Source organism: Mobula hypostoma, chromosome 15, assembly GCF_963921235.1.
Source record: "Mobula hypostoma chromosome 15, sMobHyp1.1, whole genome shotgun sequence".
NCBI lineage: Eukaryota > Metazoa > Chordata > Chondrichthyes > Myliobatiformes > Myliobatidae > Mobula > Mobula hypostoma.
The window spans coordinates 28,158,781-28,177,923 of NC_086111.1; the positions used below are offsets into that span (position 1 = coordinate 28,158,781).

The following is a 19,143-nucleotide window of genomic DNA, read 5'->3' on the forward strand; positions in this document are numbered from 1 at the left end:
TTGTAATGTTACTGTGACACTGCAATTTCCTTTGGGATCAATAAAGTATCTATCTACCTCTCACAGCCAATTTTCCTACGAATCCTGACCTTTAGGAGTGGAAGAGCCTGCAGCACCCAGGTGAATCCAATGCAAAGACAGGGGGAATGTGAAAACTCCACACAGGCAGCACTGAGAGTCAGGATAGCACCCGAGTCACTGGAGATGTGGGGCACTGGCATTACTCCTTGAGTCAGCGAGATTTTGCAGCAATCAGTTCCACTGATATCATTACTAAATATAAAACAATATTATTTTAGCAGAGTCGTGATTTTTCAGCTAAATGTAAATTTCAAAGCTGCCATGAAGAATTGTTTTTCTCCCAGTATCATTTTATCTTCAGCTCCAAGCCGAAAGGAGTTTTAAAACTGGGCCAAATGCAATTTACTTCCATGTATAAGGATAAAGTTTGCAATAAAACTGAACACACTTCCCCTCCTTCAACCTTATTCAATCTACAGAAACAAAACACCAATAAAAGCAAAAACATTTTCAGCTCAAGGGGGCCAGTAACCAAAGGAAATAGATACATGGTCATTGGCAGCAGGAGGAAAAGGACTTCTTTTTTAAACAAGATAAATTATTATGATCAAAATGCACTTCCTGAAATAGTAGAATTGAAAGGGATTTGGATAAAAAGGAGGCATAAAGCATGGTCGGGGGAAGAGCTGGATTAAACAGCTGAGCTATTGAGAAAGGACTAATCGAACAGTGTGTTAAAGTATTTTGTACACTGACAATGCTTCAAGTAAAATCATTTTGAATCTGTGTGACATGATTCAGGCTAAGTTCAGTACAACATATAAGCCAAAATTACTACAAAGAAAAGAATTCTCAGAACTCATTGCAACAAAGGTCAAGGATACCAGGCAAAGATGACTTCTTGGAAGTGCCCTAGAACAGGAAAAAGGTGTCAGGGCAGAAGTTATGATTACCAGATGGGATGGCATAACGGTTGTATGAAGGGTCAGGATGGCACTGAGCTGCAGTGTCCAATTTCATGGCTCAGATTTAATTGTGTTTTTCGGTTCATAAGGATGGTTTTGGGGAGAGAGAGGAGAGTCAGGGGTCAGCTTGGGGTTTAGAGACAGGGATGAGGGGGAGTTGGGGACAGCTGAGTCCCAGGCTGGACATCCTGCTCACTAAAGGAAGGTGAAGCGTCTCCCATAGCCTCTCCTTTCTAGATGTGGTGATCGCCGCAGGACCACTGTTTACCTTGCCATGCAGGAGGTCACTCGCATAAGGCCTTTCCTACACTACTGTTCCCAACCCAACACCTTCATGAGGTGTCCCTGTCCTTACTGAGTTTGCTATGTCATAGCCCGATCGAGTGTCCAGTGGGATAACTGGGCGAGCAGGCTGGGCTCATCAGCTCTGGTTGGCAGCCAGCTTAGGAGAAGGACAACTCTGATTCCAAACTTGGGCAGATAGGACTCGTTAGCCTTGCCAGCCAGTCTGTCTAGGAGAAGGAAAACTCCGATACTCAACCTACAGGCTTGTGATCGCAGCAGTTCACTGCAGCATTGCGGAACATCCCCCCAGCCTAAAGAGTGGAATCGGTCCGCGTGCGCCGATCCTCACTATAAACATACACAGCGCAGGCGGGAAGGAAAATCCTACAGCGATGGAGTTCCCTCCTGATCTTCGCAAGTGAAGGACCAGCCATCACCATCATCAAGGGGGACTAAGAGGTCAGGGATAGTAAATGCAATGTCTGGGTAGGATTTAGAGTCCAGATCGAAGTGCTCCATGGTCAAATGTCAGTGATCCCAGAAATCTTGTCACCTCACTGAGGAGACCAGCGATACCTAGGTCTGAGATTCGCTCTGGGTTAGATGTCCGTATTGGTGGTGAGTCCCAGGTACAGTTGGAAGTCACAATGGCCAGTGACCTCCCCCACCCCAGGTCATCGGGGTCAAAATTCCATGTGAGTTCTAAATTAGAGGCCCAAAAGTCAAACCCAAATGTTTAAATCCTGAAGATCAAGGCCCAACAGAGTCACAAGAGACCAGTCCATCAGGGCCGGACCTCTGAGCAAGTTCAGACGAGATGTCTAAGCCCAGTGGTCTAACAAATGATCAACATCCTGGGATGAGGTCCAAAATTGGAGGCAAAATTTCTAAGATTTTGGCAACAAGGACTGGAGGCCCAGAGGTAGCCTGTTCTGGGTTTGGAGGCCAGGCTTAGTATGAGATTGGTGGGGGGGGGGTGTTGCTATTAAAGAGGAGTGTTTTTGCTGTTGATGTTGTTCTGTGGAACCTTTTGGGAATGCTGTGTTGGTATCAAAATGTGTAGCTTCCCCCAGCAAAAATTTGTACAAACCATGAGTTTCATTGTACGTTTTGATATACATGTGATCAATAAATCTGAAATTGAATCTAAGGCAATGAAGTTCATGTGGCAGGAGTAAAAGTTGCACAAGGACATAAGGCAGAAAAAAAAACTATCAATGCTCAAATGAGAAGTCATAATATGATCCACAGGGAGACATGTCAGTGAAACATGGGCAAGAATGGGGAGCACTATTGTTAAGCTTGATGTATTTTATAAGCATCTTAAACAATCACACAATAGAATTATGAATTGCCACAGCTTTTCTTTTAAAAATAAGGCCTTTATCGAGTTCAAGTGTGTATGCACATTATGCATGCTCAAGCCGTGGGACTGTGGACTGCGGAATTTTACAGCACATTTGCAGGCCATTTGGCTGATCACATGACAGGCAGCTTTTTAAAGGATTAATTCCATAACTTCAGTTCCACTGCTCCTTGTCCACTGTCTACAGCTTTGCCTTTAAGCCATTAACCAATTCCCTTTCAATTGCTGTTGCAGAGCCTGATGCCACGGTCCCTTCAAAGTACATTTTCCTTTTACTTGAAACACCAGCAATACAGCTCAGATTCATTCATGAAATTGTATTTACAGTCACATGAAAGGCAAACAGCCTAACAGACCGTGAAAACAATTAGCAATCACCGATCATATAAAATGAGAGCATTTATCATAATTACATTAATAGGATTCCATTAGAGATTAAAGTTATGATGTAGAACTGATCACAAACTGACCACCAGTTTGAATTTCAGAATGGTACACCTGCAGCCTTTAGATATGAACACGACATATAGCACATCTGCATTTACTTCTCAGGAGGGTAGGCCGATTCAAAATCTACCAAAGTACCCATTTAACACAATTAAACCAGTGTTTAAACTTGATGTACACAAATATAGTCTGATCACAGCTTCGAGTCTTCATGACAATGTTACCAGTATTGTATGAATGATTCCTATCACAGGTATGCCAAGCAACCAATTGGAACACACAACAGATTGAGTAACCTCACCCCATTTGTCCAAAACAAAATTGCAAACACAGGAGATTGGTTTGCAAGGTACCAAGTTCTTACCTTCCACAGAGGCTCTTTTGGGCAGAATGGTCACTGCCCCCTCAGCCACTTCCCCGTGCTGTTTTACTGGAGAAGTCTTCGAGCCCCAGCTGTCGGAGCCGACCCAGACAAAATGGCCTGCTTTGTTTGCTCTTTTGGCAGCTGCAAGTACCTGCCTGCATAAAATAACCAATAGTTCCTTAGTCAGACGAGCTTGGGTTGAAGACATCAAATGAAATGCTTAAATGGATGTGAAGATTAATGAACTACAGCGATGGTGTTCTAATGGGCTAATTTGATAGCACTCCTGTTCTTTCCCAAATGATGCCAGAATGAACTGACCTGTTACCTGCAACACTTTGGTCAGTGATGGGGACAAATGATACTAGTAATTGGAATGAATAATTAATCGGAATTCTTAGAGTCATGGAGAGACACAGTACAGAATGAGTCTGTGCTGAGTATCAACCACCCATTTATACTGATACTAAATAAATCCTTATTCTTTTAAATATTACCCCACATTCGTATCAATTTGTTCCAAATTCTATCACCCACCTGCATACTAGTGACAGTTTACAGTGGCCACTTAACCTGCACATCTCTGGGATGTAGCAGGAAACCTGAGCACCTGGGGGAAATCCATACAGTCACAGGGAGAAAGTGTAAACCCTACACAGTCAGCACCCAAGATCAGGATCTCACTTTGGTCTCTGACACCGGAGGCAAATGCTCTACTGGCTGCTCCTCTTGGTGACCTGGCCTTAATGAAGTCAGCCTGATTTGGACCAACCAGGATCATTCATTATAAGCACTGAGTTAACCATTTTTTCCCGAAAAAAATCTGTTCAATACCGAAACATTGTCCTCTAGGTATATGAGCCATGAACTATCATTTCTCTCCTCCACCCTGGGTTCTTGCTAGATAACCAACGGTAGGCTGTATTGTTAAAATCATAAGTTTCAACTTGTGTGAAATGCTTTTTGATGGTTCATTAATGGTGAGGCAACTGCTAATGGAAGTTGTTCAGTGGTCTAATATGAAATAACTTTTCTGGCATCTGATTCTTAGTAGTCAGAACTGAAGGTCTATTCTCTTCTGAGGTAAAATTTCAGGTTATACTATTGTTGGAAAGACCGCTTCATGTTGCTTCTGTGGGGGATGGGGGGAAAGACAGAAATTCCATTAGCTCCACTCTCCTTAACTTCCTTGTACCCTTCAACATATTCTCTCTCATACAGGTCCATCAGGTCCCTTTTGATTCTTTTTGTCATTACCAACAGGAAGGGACAATTCACAGTTACTCGATAATCTCTTATTAAGTCTTTGTAACATTGCTGTGTCCTGGAGTGCTCAGAGGAACCCACTTGGGTGAAAAAAAAAGAGAGCAGATTGTGAAATTTATTGTTTGTAGAATTATGGCTTTGAAATTTTACTACCTGTGCAGCATATCACGGAGACAGTGTGGTGAAATAAGTGCTCAGAACACAGCCTTCATCAGCCATAACATTGAATATGAGAGTTGGGACATTATATTGCAGATGTATAAATTGTTGGTGAGGCCACATTTGGAGCGCTGTGTGCAATTTTGGTCACCCTGGTATTGGAAAGATGTAGTTAAACTGGAAAGAGTGCAGAGAGATATGAGAATTTTACCAGAACTAGAGGATCTAAGTTATGTCAAGAGGTTGACCAGGGTAGGTCTCTATTCCTTGGAACTTAGGAGAAAGAAGGACAACCTGACAGAAATGTTTAAAATTATGAGAGGCATAGATAAGGTGCATGGCAACAGCATTATCCCCAAGGCAGGAGAGATCAAAACTAGACTTTAAGTGAGAAGCAAAAGATTTAAATTGGACTTGAGGGGCAATTTTTTTTCACAGAGAGGGTGGTGAATATATGGAACAGACTGTCAGAGGAAGTGGTTGAGGCAGGTACTATAGTATCATCTAAGAAGCAATTTTACAGGTAAATGCAGGAAGAGCTTAGAGGGATATTTTCTGAATATGGAAGAATGGGACTAGCTGGACGGACACTGTGGTTGGCATAGGATGGTTTGGTCGAAGGGAATGTATCTGTGATATATTGATTTGTGACTCTATAAAACTGGTTTTAATATTGCAAGTGGACAGCACAGTAAAACAGCCAGTGGAGCTGCTACCTCCCCACTCCAGGAACCCAGTTTGATCCTGGCCTCCAGTGCTGACTATACAAAGTTCACGTTTTCCCTGTGACGAGGAGGGTTTATCCTGAGTGCTTTAGTTTTCTCACATTTCCCAAGGACATGACGGTAATTATTTTGTCAGTCTAAATGATCTCTTACTGCAGGTTAATGGGATAAAGATGTAATGGGAAGTTGATAGGCATGTGTGAGAGAAAATAAAGGGAGAGAGAATGGAATTGATAGGATTGCTTTCATGAGAGTTGGCATGGACATAATTGACCAAAAGGCTTCAGCGTGTCATCAAAAGAAAAATTGGGTTTCAAAGCTTAACTTAATCCAAAAAGGAAACCAGAATGCACATAGTAGACAATAAAATCATTGGCTTCTAGCATTCCAACATGCTTAAGAATGTAAGCCTTGAGGCACTTAGAAATAAGTGCAGATCTATGATTTACATATTCACACTCAGGCACCTCCCAAAATAAAGTTAATAAATGACTCTAGAATTATACTACTGGAAGGTGTCATATGTACGTATAATATCTTCAGATGTCACTATTTTAAGCAGTAACACATGGGAGGTATTTATTAGCTTAAGCAGATTGAGAGGATCATGCCTAATTTAGCGCATTGTTCCATCCTGAGGTTAGCATCCGCCAATGCATTCACTCCATTATCAAGTCCACACTTTTCATTTACGTTTTCACCCATTCATTGTGGACCAATATTGGCAAAGCCAGCAGATCTGATCCATCCCCAACTTCTCTTGGGAAGGTAGCCTTCTCAAACTGTGACAGTCTATGTGGTGAATATACTTCCAGGATGTGGTCATAGGGATAATCAGTGTTTCAGCTCATCGATGGTGAAATGAACAAAATGAAAAGCATTCATTCATGGATATTGAGAATATTCCATTATACTGCTTGTGTGATTTGTAAAAAAATTGAAAGGTTTTGTGGAATTAGGAAAATTTGCTACCAATTTGTAAACAGTAAGCTCCTTTGAACAATGTGACAATGAGTAAATAATTGTTTTCCCTGTTATTGCTTGAAGGATTGTACACTACTCATAACTCTTGTTCTCCTTTGCCTTACAAGATCAATAACAGCACAGAATGCTTCACCTGAAATGCAGACATCTGGTTTTGTAGAATCCTGGGCACTGCACAAGAAGCTGAACCCTGAATCTCAGGGTCCAGGTCTCTGAGATAGGGTACTTTCAGATTTACAAATATGCCTTGGCTATTCCATGAGTTTATAAGTTAAACGTTCCGGATATTTCTCATGAGGATGGAGATAATCAGCATTTGCATGGGTCAAATATTACTTGCCACTATAGCTCAAACCAAAACGTTTATGAAGTCTTGCTACATACTGATATGGACTTTTTTTTAATCTTTGAGGATACAAATGGACCAGAACACTGAATACCATTGTTTATGACATTCTGAAGGTAAAAAATTAAGAAAACAGTAGATGACTGGGTCTACTAAACAACCAGGATGCATTCTTGTAGTGATATCCCTATCTAAGAGTTTCTTAACTATCCCTAATCGATTTGCCTCTACCAGCACTCTCTGTGTAAAAAATCTACCTTTGACGTACCCCTGATACTATGCTCCAACGACGTTAAAATTATGACTCTAGTGTTAGCCATTTCTGGCCTGTGAAAAAGCATCTGGCTATCTACTCAATCTATGCCTCTTTATCATCTTGTACACCTCTATCAAGTCACCTCTCATTTTTCATTCTCTTTTTCGCTGATGAAAGAAAAGACAAACATTTTCTTTTTCACTGATTCCTGTTGACTTAAATATTACAAAGCATTTCCTGATGACACACTCAGTTAAATTCCCCCCTTGGTGACAGAGGCAGTCACTCCAACCTCAACACTAGAATTCAGCTCATGTGTTCATACTTTGCACCAAGAATGTTAGGGAGTTCAGAGCCAAGTGTGCAGGACAAACAAAGTTGGACACTGACAATAAGTCATTGGAGTATTTTTGGAGTATGAGAGCACCATTATCAATGACACCTCCTATCTCTACATTGAAGAGTGCAGACAGCTGGTGTAATAATAATAAGTGAACAAGCCAGATATAATTGTGTTTTTATGGGCAGTTTCCACATAGTCGGGCAGCTATCAGTGCTGCTTCTACACTGATACCCTCAGTAAGCAGAATTAATTCTGCATCCTAATCCTTCATCACTACATTGAAGCCCAGTGTCTCATTGTACCCAATGCTCCCAATCATTTCTTGAACTGAATGTACTGAATACAGTAATTGTGATGGAAGACACTTCATGAGTTGAAGAATGTTGAATCATTGACTTTACATTTCTAATTGATGGTTGCAAAAGTTTCAGCTTTGTCATACCAATATTCTAGGCTCTGAGAGTTCATTATGACTGCAGGATCTATTAATGGAGCTTCCCACGCTTAGTCATGGGTTAATTGACATTATGCAGCACGTTTAACAACAATATTTCATCAGACCTTATCTATGCAACACACACAAAATGCTGAAGGAAATTCCTCCAGCATTTTGTGCGTGTTGCTTGGATATCCAGCATCTGCAGATTTTCTCTTGTTTGTGATCAGATTTGATCTGTTGATTGTGGGACCATTAGCACTGACTTTTATTAATCAACACCCATACAATCCTATATTTTTAGCTTCACCACATTGAGACATCTTCAGGTACCTCTGCTGATGCTCTTGACAAGCTCTTGTACTTCTCTCTTTAAACCAGAGCTTCCTTTCTCACCTAAGAAAAATGGCATAGAGCAGAATATGCTATGCCATGAGGTTCATGTCATGGCCAAAAGAAAGCAGGTATTGCTGATGGTTTGCAGCACTTCATGGACATGTGAGCTGCTAAGCTGATTCTCAACTAAGCCATTTAGCATAAGTAAAGTGCCACACTAAGCAAAGGAAGCTGTCCTCACTGCAATGATGCAATATATGTTTGTACAAAGTATCTGGAAAAGGCTTTCCAACCAATTGTTCTTGAACAAGAAGATTGATAAACATCAGGTCAAACAAGTTTGTGGCTTTATTTTTCTCATCTACCAGAGACCTAGTGTCCTTCAGTCCCCATCCATCTCGGTTAGTAATGGTGTTACTGAGCCTCCCATTGAAGGTCACTAATCGCATACACACAATACATTTCATGCCTCGACAATCCTCACTGATTTTTCCATATTAATGTAGAGCCATACTGATTCATCAGTGGACAGAAGTTGTGATCAGCTGGAGGCTTTTGATATCTGAATACTCTGTGGGCTTCAAGTCACTGTTGAAGACTTTCAAGGCTATTCCAAGCCAAAAAGAAGCAACTGGCTCTCTGCCACAGCTCAGTCACAGGAGAAACTGAACTGCAGATAATTATTCAGAATTTCTTGATTGCTTGTCCAATTAAATGACCACTCTGCCACTATTTCCACCTCCATAACATTGTGTGTCTTCCATCTCCACTCCATAATCACCCCACTGAAACAGCAAGCCATTGCAATTTTATGGCACGTACAGATGAATTGAAATATATTTTTTTTTACAGTAAACTATACATTGTAGATTATTACAAACCCTTCAAACATGATTCCTTTACTTCAATGACCCACTACTCTAATTCTATCCTTACTCCCCTATTTCCATCCACCAGCTTATCCAATATATTACTGCTCAATAACTCAGGCAGAAGTTTTACCTACCCATTATCCCTCTTGTTGATTTCAATGCACCTACAATGACCCCAACCAAAGCCTAGTACAACATAGGAGAACATATGTGCAATCACTCTCCTATTCACCCCCTCTAACTTCAATGATAAATGACACAAAACCTCTTTTAAATTACCTGAAGACCTCTATCTTTATTTTCTGAATAAATATGGAGTGAACTTTACTTTAATGCCACATGAAACATTTTGATATGAAGATTTTTATTAGTATCTCATCAATTGTTCTATTGGAACCTGGTGGTGATGCTTACATTCAGATCAAAGATATGCCCTTCTCACCTGATATCATCCTCATTGGCAAAAGTGATTATGCCACGAACATCAGGTGTATCCAAAAGGCGTCTGATGACTTTATCATAGTCTACTCTTCTTGACTCCATTGGTATTTTCAGAGACTGAGCAATGCAAATCCCACCTAGAGATGTGAGAAAACAGTTCACATGAATATAATAAAATTATGCAGCTGGAAAGAAACTGTCCTAATTTTATTTTAACAGGTTTAAACTTCTTGCTGTATTATGAATTATCAGGGAACCACTTCTGTTCAGTTGAACTCTTTGTTTTCTTTTTACTCCAAAATTAAATACTGAAGCTCCTTAGTAAAGGATCTCGTTTCAATTCAATGCCCTTTTTAAAGAGGATCTCACAAACAACAGCTACTTTCAGGAAGTCATTTCACAAATTCCTGATGGGATGAATGGAGAAAAAACTTTTAATAACTTTAGTTAAAAGAGCTACTCTGTTTAAGGCAGATGTCTGTTCTGGCAGACTCTATAGATCCCATAGTGCTTTTGCAGCATGGAGTCTAAAATTGGTTTTGCACTATCCTTTGATATTCCCTTCAAACTGAAGCATGTAACGTTAACAAGAACAGTTTCGTGCATGTAAAGAAAACTGTCATGATATACCATACAGTAGACAAAAGCGAATGTTGAGTAGTAAAGAATCTTGGCCAATACTGACACAGAGACAGGCTCGAGGACATTAGTAACACGAAGAACAAGAACAAGCCATTCAACCCAACTAGACAAGGCTTTGAAAGAACTCTAGTATTAATCCCTGTCTGCTGCTCTTTCTCCATAGTCCTGAACAATTCTTGTTTTCATGTACTTATTTTTTTCCCTTACCAAAAAAAGAGACATTAAATATATATTTAATCCCAGCTACTAGCTCTGCAAATTTGACACCTAGAATCCAATAGTAATATAGCTAAAGTCAGACCAATAGCCTGCTTCAGAAACCCAGCATTCATGTCTTCTTAGCTCTTACAAATTTGTAGTTCCAGTTTCAAAACATTGCAAAATAGAAATTCTAATCAAGTCCCTGGCCACCAGAACATAATTTATAAAATTCAAACAAAACAACTTGCACTCAGACAGCAGCTTTCTTGAATGCAAAAATAAGAGTGAACATCACAGTTACTAATACACAGTGACACCCATATATTATGGATATCTACGGGTGTCACTGTGCATAAATATTTGTGATGGTAACTAGAACATCATAAACATAAACATAAACTTTAATTCAAATATTAACCTCCAAAGTACTTCAATCCTAACAAACAAAACTTTGTTGCTATGACTTGCCACTGTCTGTTTTCATGCTCAAACTATTTTCCAGCACATTACTTTGACAGACAGCAGTACGGAAAAGAAATACTGAAGAAGTAAGCTTGACAGAAAATTAAATAGCTTTAAAAGGGCTTTTAGACATCGCCTTTAAAATATTACAACATCACAGTGGCTATAATCAGAAATCAATGGAGACCAGCTACAAGAAAGCTTTGTCAAGGGGACAATCTCTGCCATTCAGCGTTTTGTAATACACATCCCTATTGCCACACATCATCGCCATCAACTTAATGCATCCCTCTCTCTTTGGCAGTCCTTTCTCCCAACTCTCTCCAGATTCAGAAAATTCCCTTCTTCTTCCACAATTCAAACATGCCATCTCTTTCCCCATCCACAGCATGCCACGGATTATTCTGGCATTGACTTAGGGATGGCAATCCTACCCTGATTAATTTTGCTTTTGTGACTCATAGAAATATCACTTTATATTTTAGAGTGTGGCGGGTATCGGTCTCAAAAAAGTCAAGAAAGGTGGCAGTAATGAAGAAAGTCTATTCACTGAAGTCTAGAGGAAGGAAGGCACATATGCCACTGAGGGAAGCACAGGAATAAGCCCTTATGACTACAATACCTAAATCAAACATAGTACCTAATTAAATCCCTTCCACCTGTGATCGATATCTCTCTATTCCTGGCCTATTCATGTGATCTAACAGCCTATTAAATGGTCACTATTGCATCTGCTTCCACCATTCCCCCAAGCAGCCCATGCTAGACACCTACCAGTCTGTGTAAACGAGAAAGCTTGCCCTGCTCATCTCCTTCAATTTTTCCCATTCCCACTAGAAATGGATGCCCTCTTGTATTTAATATTTCCACCCTAGAAAAAATAGATTATCACAATGTCCCAAATATTATAAACTTCCCTCAAGTCTGCCCTCAGACCAATGATCCAGAGAAAACATCCTGAACTTATCCAACATATAAGTCCAAAGTTAGAGCACCAAGATTGACAAACTTGAGAGAAAATTACACAAGGATGTTTGTTTAAAAGGCTGTCAAACCCAAAATCATTATCCATCCTAACATTCCCTGATTTGGGATACATTGGTTTTAAAATTGAGAAGCAACAATTAACTTGGTCTCATCAGTCACTTCTGTCCCTAGAACCACTGTTGTGTCTGATCATCTCCTTCACACAGGATTAAATATTCACTGAACCTCATCTTCACTGTATCATCCAAGATGCCCTCTTGCCCAAATTCGTCCACTAATTGCTCTTGTGAATTTAATAAACAGCTTGGGCTTAGATATTGATAGTACAATTAAACTGAAATTCAAAAGAAAATGTAATTTCACAAACAAAAATATTGACAGAGAGCCAACCTTGACTACAGTTGGCAGGGATTTATCTGAACCAGCCTGAGATTTTCAGGGAGCAACAAAGATACTTGGATTGTTATTCAGCCTCAAGGCCATAGCAGCATCAGAACTTACAAGCTTTAACACATCTCTGCCAATTAAACATCTACATAAATCAACTGATGCCACTGTTGCCATGGGAACTTATTGCTTTCAGGTCATCAAGAAACCATATGGTGAAATAATTCTCATTTTCTAATCTGATCCAATGCCCAAGCCCAGGGAGTAATTTAGAATACAGACATTATACATCCTGTGTAATGCAGGGAGTGGCTTTGATTAAGTAGACTAGTCAATAGACAATAGACAATAGGTGCAGGAGTAGGCCATTCGGCCCTACGAGCCAGCACTGCCATTCACTCTGATCATGGCTGATCATCCACAATCAGTACCCCGTTCCTGCCTTCTCCCCATATCCCTTGACTCTGCTATCTTTAAGAGCTCTATATTCAGAGACTCAGAACTTGATGAATATGTCACCACTATCACAGACTTATCAGCAAGCATATTGAGGACTGTGTAACAAACCAGAATCCATAGATGAACTTGAAGATCCGTTCCCTACTGATCTAGGACTCTGACCTTCAAATTAGGTGACTCTGACTTTTACAAGAAATTGAGATATGATCTCCATAAAGCTAACAGCGATGCCAAAAGACAATACCTGTCCAAACATGAGGAAATCTGCAGATGCTGGAATTTCAAGCAACACACATAAAAGTTGCTGGTGAACGCAGCAGGCCAGGCAGCATCTCTAGAAAGAGGTACAGTCCCCACCTCCCCCTTGTACCCCATCCGTTATATATTTATATACAGACATTCTTTTTCTCCCTCCATCCCTCTCACTATACCCCTTGCCCATCCTCTGGGATTCCCCCCCACTTTCTTTCTCCCTAGGCCTCCTGTCCCATGATCCTTTCATATCCATTTGGCCAATCACCTGTCCAGCTCTTGGCTCCATCCCTCCCCCTCCTGTCTTCTCCTATCATTTTGGATCTCCCCCTCCCCCTCTCAAATCTCTTACTAGCTCTTCTTTCAGTTAGTCCTGACGAAGGGTCTCGGCCCGAAACTTCAACTGTACCTCTTCCTGGAGATGCTGCCTGGCCTGCTGTGAATACCGGTCCAATACTGAGTCCCAGGCCAGCCCGCAGTTGTGGCAGGGTTTATGTGCTGTAACAGACTACAAAATGAAGCTAGGCTGCATCGCTGACAACAATACATCCCTTCCCTGCTCTACACTCATCTATGGAGCATCTAGGCAACAAAGGTGCCTATATTAGACTACCGTGTATTGACTACAGTTCTGCTTCCGCTGTTATTCCAACCAAACTCACCACCAAACTCTAAAACTTGGGACTTGACACTCTGCAAATGGATTCTTGATTTTCTGACCAACTGACCAGAAACACAAGGCGCCATGATAGTGTAGCAGTTAGAGAGGGACTATTATAGCTCGGGGTGTCAGGACTTGAGCTCAATCTCATCATCCTCAGTAAGGAATCTGTACGTCCTCCCTGTGGAATGTGTGGGTTCACTTCAGATGCTCCTGTTTCCTCCCACAGTCCAAACTCACGCCGGTTGGTGGGTTAACTGGTCATTGCAAATTGTCCCATGATTTGGCTAGGGTTAAATCAGAGGGTTTCTGGCAGTGCAGGTCAAAAGGCCGGAAGGGCTGATTCTATGCTGTATCTCTAAATGAGCAAATAAATAAATAAATAATCAGTAAGGATAGGCAAGGACACCTCTGCCACAGTTAATCTAAACACAGTTGCCCCACAAGTCTGCTTCCTCGGTCCCCTATTCTACATCCTGTACACACATGACTGCGTGGCAGTTTGCAGATGATACCATGATCGTGAGCAGTATCTCAAATAATGATGAGCCAGTGCACAGGAAGGAGATAGGGAGCCTAATTATTTGGTGTCATGATATCATCTTTTCTTCAATGTCAGCAAAATAAACAGGCTAGTCAGTAACTTCAGGAAGAGGGTTGGTGCAAATGCTCCTGCTTACATGAAGAGTGCAGAGGTTGAGAGCTTCAGTAAGAGTGAACATCACCAATAGCTTGGCCTGTTCCAGCCAGTGAGATGCCATGGCTAGGAAAACTCACCAGTGGCTCTACTTCCTCAAGAGGCTAAACAAAACATGACATGTCCCCATCAACACTCACCAATTTTTAACCAATGGACACATTTCAGCACAGCACAAAAACCAGCCTTCCCTCACTGGACTCTGTTTATACATATCACTGCCTCGCTAGAGCAACCAGCATAATTAAAGATCCCGTCAAACTCGGACATTCTCTCACCTCCTCCCTCCCATTGAGCAGAAGATACAAATACCTGAAAGCACGTACCACCAAGCTACTACTTTATTGTTATAAGACTATTGAATCGTTCCCTGGTATGCTAAATAACAATCGAGGCCATTATGACCTTGCCTCTCACTACCTACCTGCACAGCACCTTCTCTGTACTGTAAACACTGGGACAGTGTTTATTCTGAGCGGTGTCATTGCTTTACCTTGCAACACCTCAATACACTGTTACAATGAGTTGATCTGCATGTATGGCATGCAAGACAAGTTTTTTTTACTGTACTTCAGTACATGCAACAACAATAAACAATTGACCTAACTGTGTTGTCCTTTGCACAACAAACATCATAATATTCTGTGGCTATAGATAAATTAAAGGACTTGCTGTTGGATAAAGTGCCACTGGCTTAAATGTTTTAATGCTATCTTGCTTGTCATTACAAACTATTTTCTGTTGTATTTTTATTTTATTTCATATTACCAACGCTAGGAATCTTTTGTTTTTGCTTCACTGACTGAAGAGTAACTACTTGTGTAACTGAAAAGGCCAGATACCTCATCAAGTCTGTGATACTCAGGAACAACAGAACATAGCAAGATACTTGAGAGCTGAGTCTAGAAATGGATTCTTTGCAAATGACCGACAGCTGTTAAATGATGGGAAGGTTTGTAATCAGAGTTTAGTAATGGATAAGCTGTTGATGAGTCCATTCAGGCAACCCTTTGGCCAGCTTTCCACATATAAAAATATGCCAACTACAAGTGTACACTTCATTTCAGGAATGCACATCATCACAAAGCAAAGAGCATATAAACATTGATTTTACTGTACAATGTGACGAAAGTACACACAGACTAAGATATTGATTGTCCTGTGCTATCACCAGTGGGATCAACAGTTGATCTGCCACCTGTCTCCAGGAGAGAGAGATAAGTAAAGACAATGGAGCAGCATTTGGAAATGTTAATGAAGAGACGGGAGAGTTTAACGGAAGGAGACAGTGGTCTGGGAATTGTCAAAGACCGGCTCCTCTTTGAACCCTGAACTGTTTGAAGTGATGGACAGGCGATAGCCCAGCAGGGGGATAAAAAGGGACAAGTTCGCTCAGGCAAGACACACACGACACCACGAGGTAACGAGACCCTGGAAGCGGTGCGCCTCCCACAAGTCGGTGGGAGTCTTTGGAGGGCTGGTCGCGGGACCAAGCCAGAGACGCACAGGGTGGAAAGGTACGATCGGCGGGAACCTGGTGTGTGTCCGCCCTTGCCTGGGTGCCGGGTTCACCGCTGAGGAAAGATCGTATCTGGAAACGGAGGGGTCACAGTCTGTGACCTCAGAAAACATCACAAAGGGCTCGCCCGAAAGCTGACTGCGAGGAATATCGAAGATCTGTGTGGAAGCCGTTTTTGAATATTCATTCGCTTTCTCTCTCTCTCTCCCATGGCGGTGATTACTGTGAACTGAACTGAACTCAATTGAACTGAACTTTGCGTCACTTTGAAACTGGTCATTTACCCCTAGACGACAATAGAGCTTGATTGATCCTATTATCCTAGTTTCTGTGAACATGTGTGTTTATCATTGCTGAACTGTTGTATTCATTATCCTTTTGATTAGAATACTGTGTTGCTTATTTCTTTAATAAAACTTTCTAAGTTCCAGTAATCCAGACTCCAACTGAGTGATCCATTTCTGCTGGTTTGGCAACCAGGTTACGGGGTACGTAATATAAGTGGGGTTCTCGTCTGCGATTTTGAACGCTAAATTTGGGACGGAGTAAATTGATTGGGTTAAAATTCCCGAAAGAAAGAAAAGACAAACAGCAGAATGGAGACTGAGGAATTTCTAAAGGCGCCAACCTTGGAGGCATTAGAGGATGCCAGGAAAGCAGAATTGGCAGCTGTGGCCAAACGGTTGAATCTTGCTAAGGGGAAGTCAACAATGAGGAGAGAGGAGATACACAGAGCTATCGTAGAGCACTATGTATCTAAAGGTGTGTTTCCCCAAGGGGAGCTGGAGGTGGTGTCTATGGAAAAACCTGCTGGAGACGTGGTACAGGTGCAGCTTGAAAAACTGAGACTCGAGCACGAGTTCCGGGTACGGCAGTTAGAACACGAAGAGAAGCAGTTAGAAAGGCAAGAGAAAGAGAAACAGTTAGAAAGGCAGGAGAGAGAGAGACAGTTACAACGGCAAGAGAGAGAGAGAGACAGTTGGAGCGAGAAGAAAGGCAGTTGGAGCGAGAGGAGAAACAGAGGGAAAGGGAATTTGAGCTGGAGAAGTTAAAGATAAGGGCAGAGCAGGGGCCCGTGCTGAACCAAGGTGGAGGGTTCCGGGCGACCCAGGAGGTTAGGCTGGCTCCCCCATTTGACGATACCGATGTGGATCGGTACTTTCTCCATTTCGAAAAAGTTGCTACAAGTCAGGACTGGCCGAGGGATAAGTGGGCTGTTTTGCTTCAGAGTGTACTGAAAGGGAAAGCCCAACAAGCTTACTCAGCTTTGTCCGCGGAAGATGCCCAGAGGTATGAGGTGGTGAAAGAGGCCATCCTCAGGATTTATGAGTTGGTCCCGGAGGCATACCGGCAGAGGTTCCGGAATGCGAGGAAGCAGTGGGACCGCACATATTTAGAGTTTGCCCGTGAGATGCAGACATATTGTGAGCGTTGGTGCACCTCGAAGGGGGTAGAGGGGGATTATGACAGACTGCTACAGCTGATCCTGATTGAGCAGTTTAAAGGTTGTGTCCCTGAGGGTATGAGACCCTACCTAGATGAGAAAGAGGCAGCCACGTTAACCGCAACTGCTAAGTTAGCGGATGAGTACGCATTGACGCATAAAATGAAGTTTGTCCAGAGTAAAGGCTACCAGAAGGGTAGTCAGGACAGCAGGGAGAGTCCGCTAGAAAAGTCAGAAAATAAGCCGGGGACTAGTGAGAAGGATAAGGTAGACCGGGAGCAGTCTGGTAGGAAGTCTCCTGGGGTCGTCTGTTATAATTGTGGGAAAGTCGGACACTTTGCATCCAGGTGCTTTGCCCCAAAGAAGGAGACGGGAAAAGGAAAAACGGCGATTTTGACTGGCTGTATCGAGCTGGTAAATGAACCGCTAGGAGAGGACAGGTCTGCCAAAGTTCAGGAAGGGCGCGAGAGGTTTATCTAGGCCAGATTGGTGTGAGTGAAGGAGGGGTTAAACCCAGTTCCAGTGCGGATCTGGAGAGACACGTGAGCGTGTCAGTCATTGATATTGAAGAGTGTATTAGAGTTTAGCTCAGAGACCCAGACTGGGGAGGTCAAGGTAAAAGGTATTGGGGAAGGGACAGAGGCAGTCCCTTTGCACCAGATACACCTACAAAGCAACCTGGTCTCTGGACTAGTCACGATTGGGGTGAGGCCCGAATTACCGATGAAAGGCGTGGAAGTCTTGCTCGGTAATGACCTCGCCGGGGGAATCGTGTTCCCAGCCGTGAGACTGACAGGTCAGCCTGCCAGCATTGAGGCCCCGCCCATGGACTCACAGGTTCATCCCGGGACTGCCGAAGTAATTTTAACTGAGATGTACCAGGAGGAGGTAGAAAGTGAAAAGAAGGAGTATAGTGAAACAAGAGGTAGTGAGGCAGCTGAGACAGACTTAGCATTAGCCAGGAAGGAATTTGTGCAGGCAAAGGAGCGAGACGAGGGGCTAATGGTTTTGGCGGAGACAGCTCTCTCTGACGCAGAATTAAGAAGGGAGCCAGTAGGCTATTGTGTGGAGGAGGAAGTGCTAAGGACGAAAGGAAGACCAAGTACCGTACCCGCAGATGAGGAATGGGGGGTGGTGCAAAAGAGTTATGGGGATGAGATTTTTAACCTGGCCCACACGGTACCCCTTGGTGGACATTTTGAGGTGCTGGAGGAAACAGTTGGTGGAATCATGAAAGAGGTTTACCAGCTGCACAGGAGGAAGGATGTTATTGATTATGGCAGTCGCGAACCGAGACGGTCACAGGCTTTTGATATGCTAACAAACCTAGTCGGTGTTAGCGCAGAAATCAATGAAGCTAGGGTTTCCCTGATAAGAAAAAAGAACCATTTTGGAAAGATGAGTATGGTATCGACCAGATGGGAGAAGGCTATTGTTTTGGCCAGCTCTGCTGATAAGCTCTCCCTTAATCCCCGAACAAAGCGACTCTTTAGGAGGAGTAATTAAACGGCTCACACACGTGTGTTTGATTGTCCCGAGGCGATGCAAAGAACTAGGACGTTGGGTGGTGTTTGTCACGTTAGGTCAGCCTAGTGAGCAACATCCCTATAGAATGAGTAATTCAGTGATGAAAGGGCTGACGAACACAGAGGTGTGTATTGGCGATGTAATACGGCTGTCTGAAGCCAGCTTGATAGTGAACCTTGAAAAAAATGAGTTCGGCCACACAAAGGTCACTTATCTGGGAATTGTGGTGACACAGGGGCAGCTGGCAGCGATGCAAGCTAAGGTGCGGGCTATCTCTGACATCCCAACCCCGA

The 19,143-nt window shown here is 42.4% G+C and overlaps 1 protein-coding gene across 2 annotated transcripts in view; it reads right to left on the minus strand.

Moving 5' to 3' along the window:
• LOC134356766 (metabotropic glutamate receptor 7-like) overlaps positions 1 to 19,143 on the minus strand; it is an 854,194-nt gene that overhangs the window by 455,586 nt on the left and 379,465 nt on the right. For both annotated transcript variants that reach the window (XM_063067868.1, XM_063067869.1), the window contains exons 3-4: positions 9,614 to 9,749; positions 3,449 to 3,603 (exon numbers count right to left, since the gene is read on the minus strand). In XM_063067868.1, the coding sequence (XP_062923938.1) occupies positions 3,449 to 3,603; positions 9,614 to 9,749 (291 nt within the window). The remainder of the gene's footprint in view (positions 1 to 3,448; positions 3,604 to 9,613; positions 9,750 to 19,143) is intronic.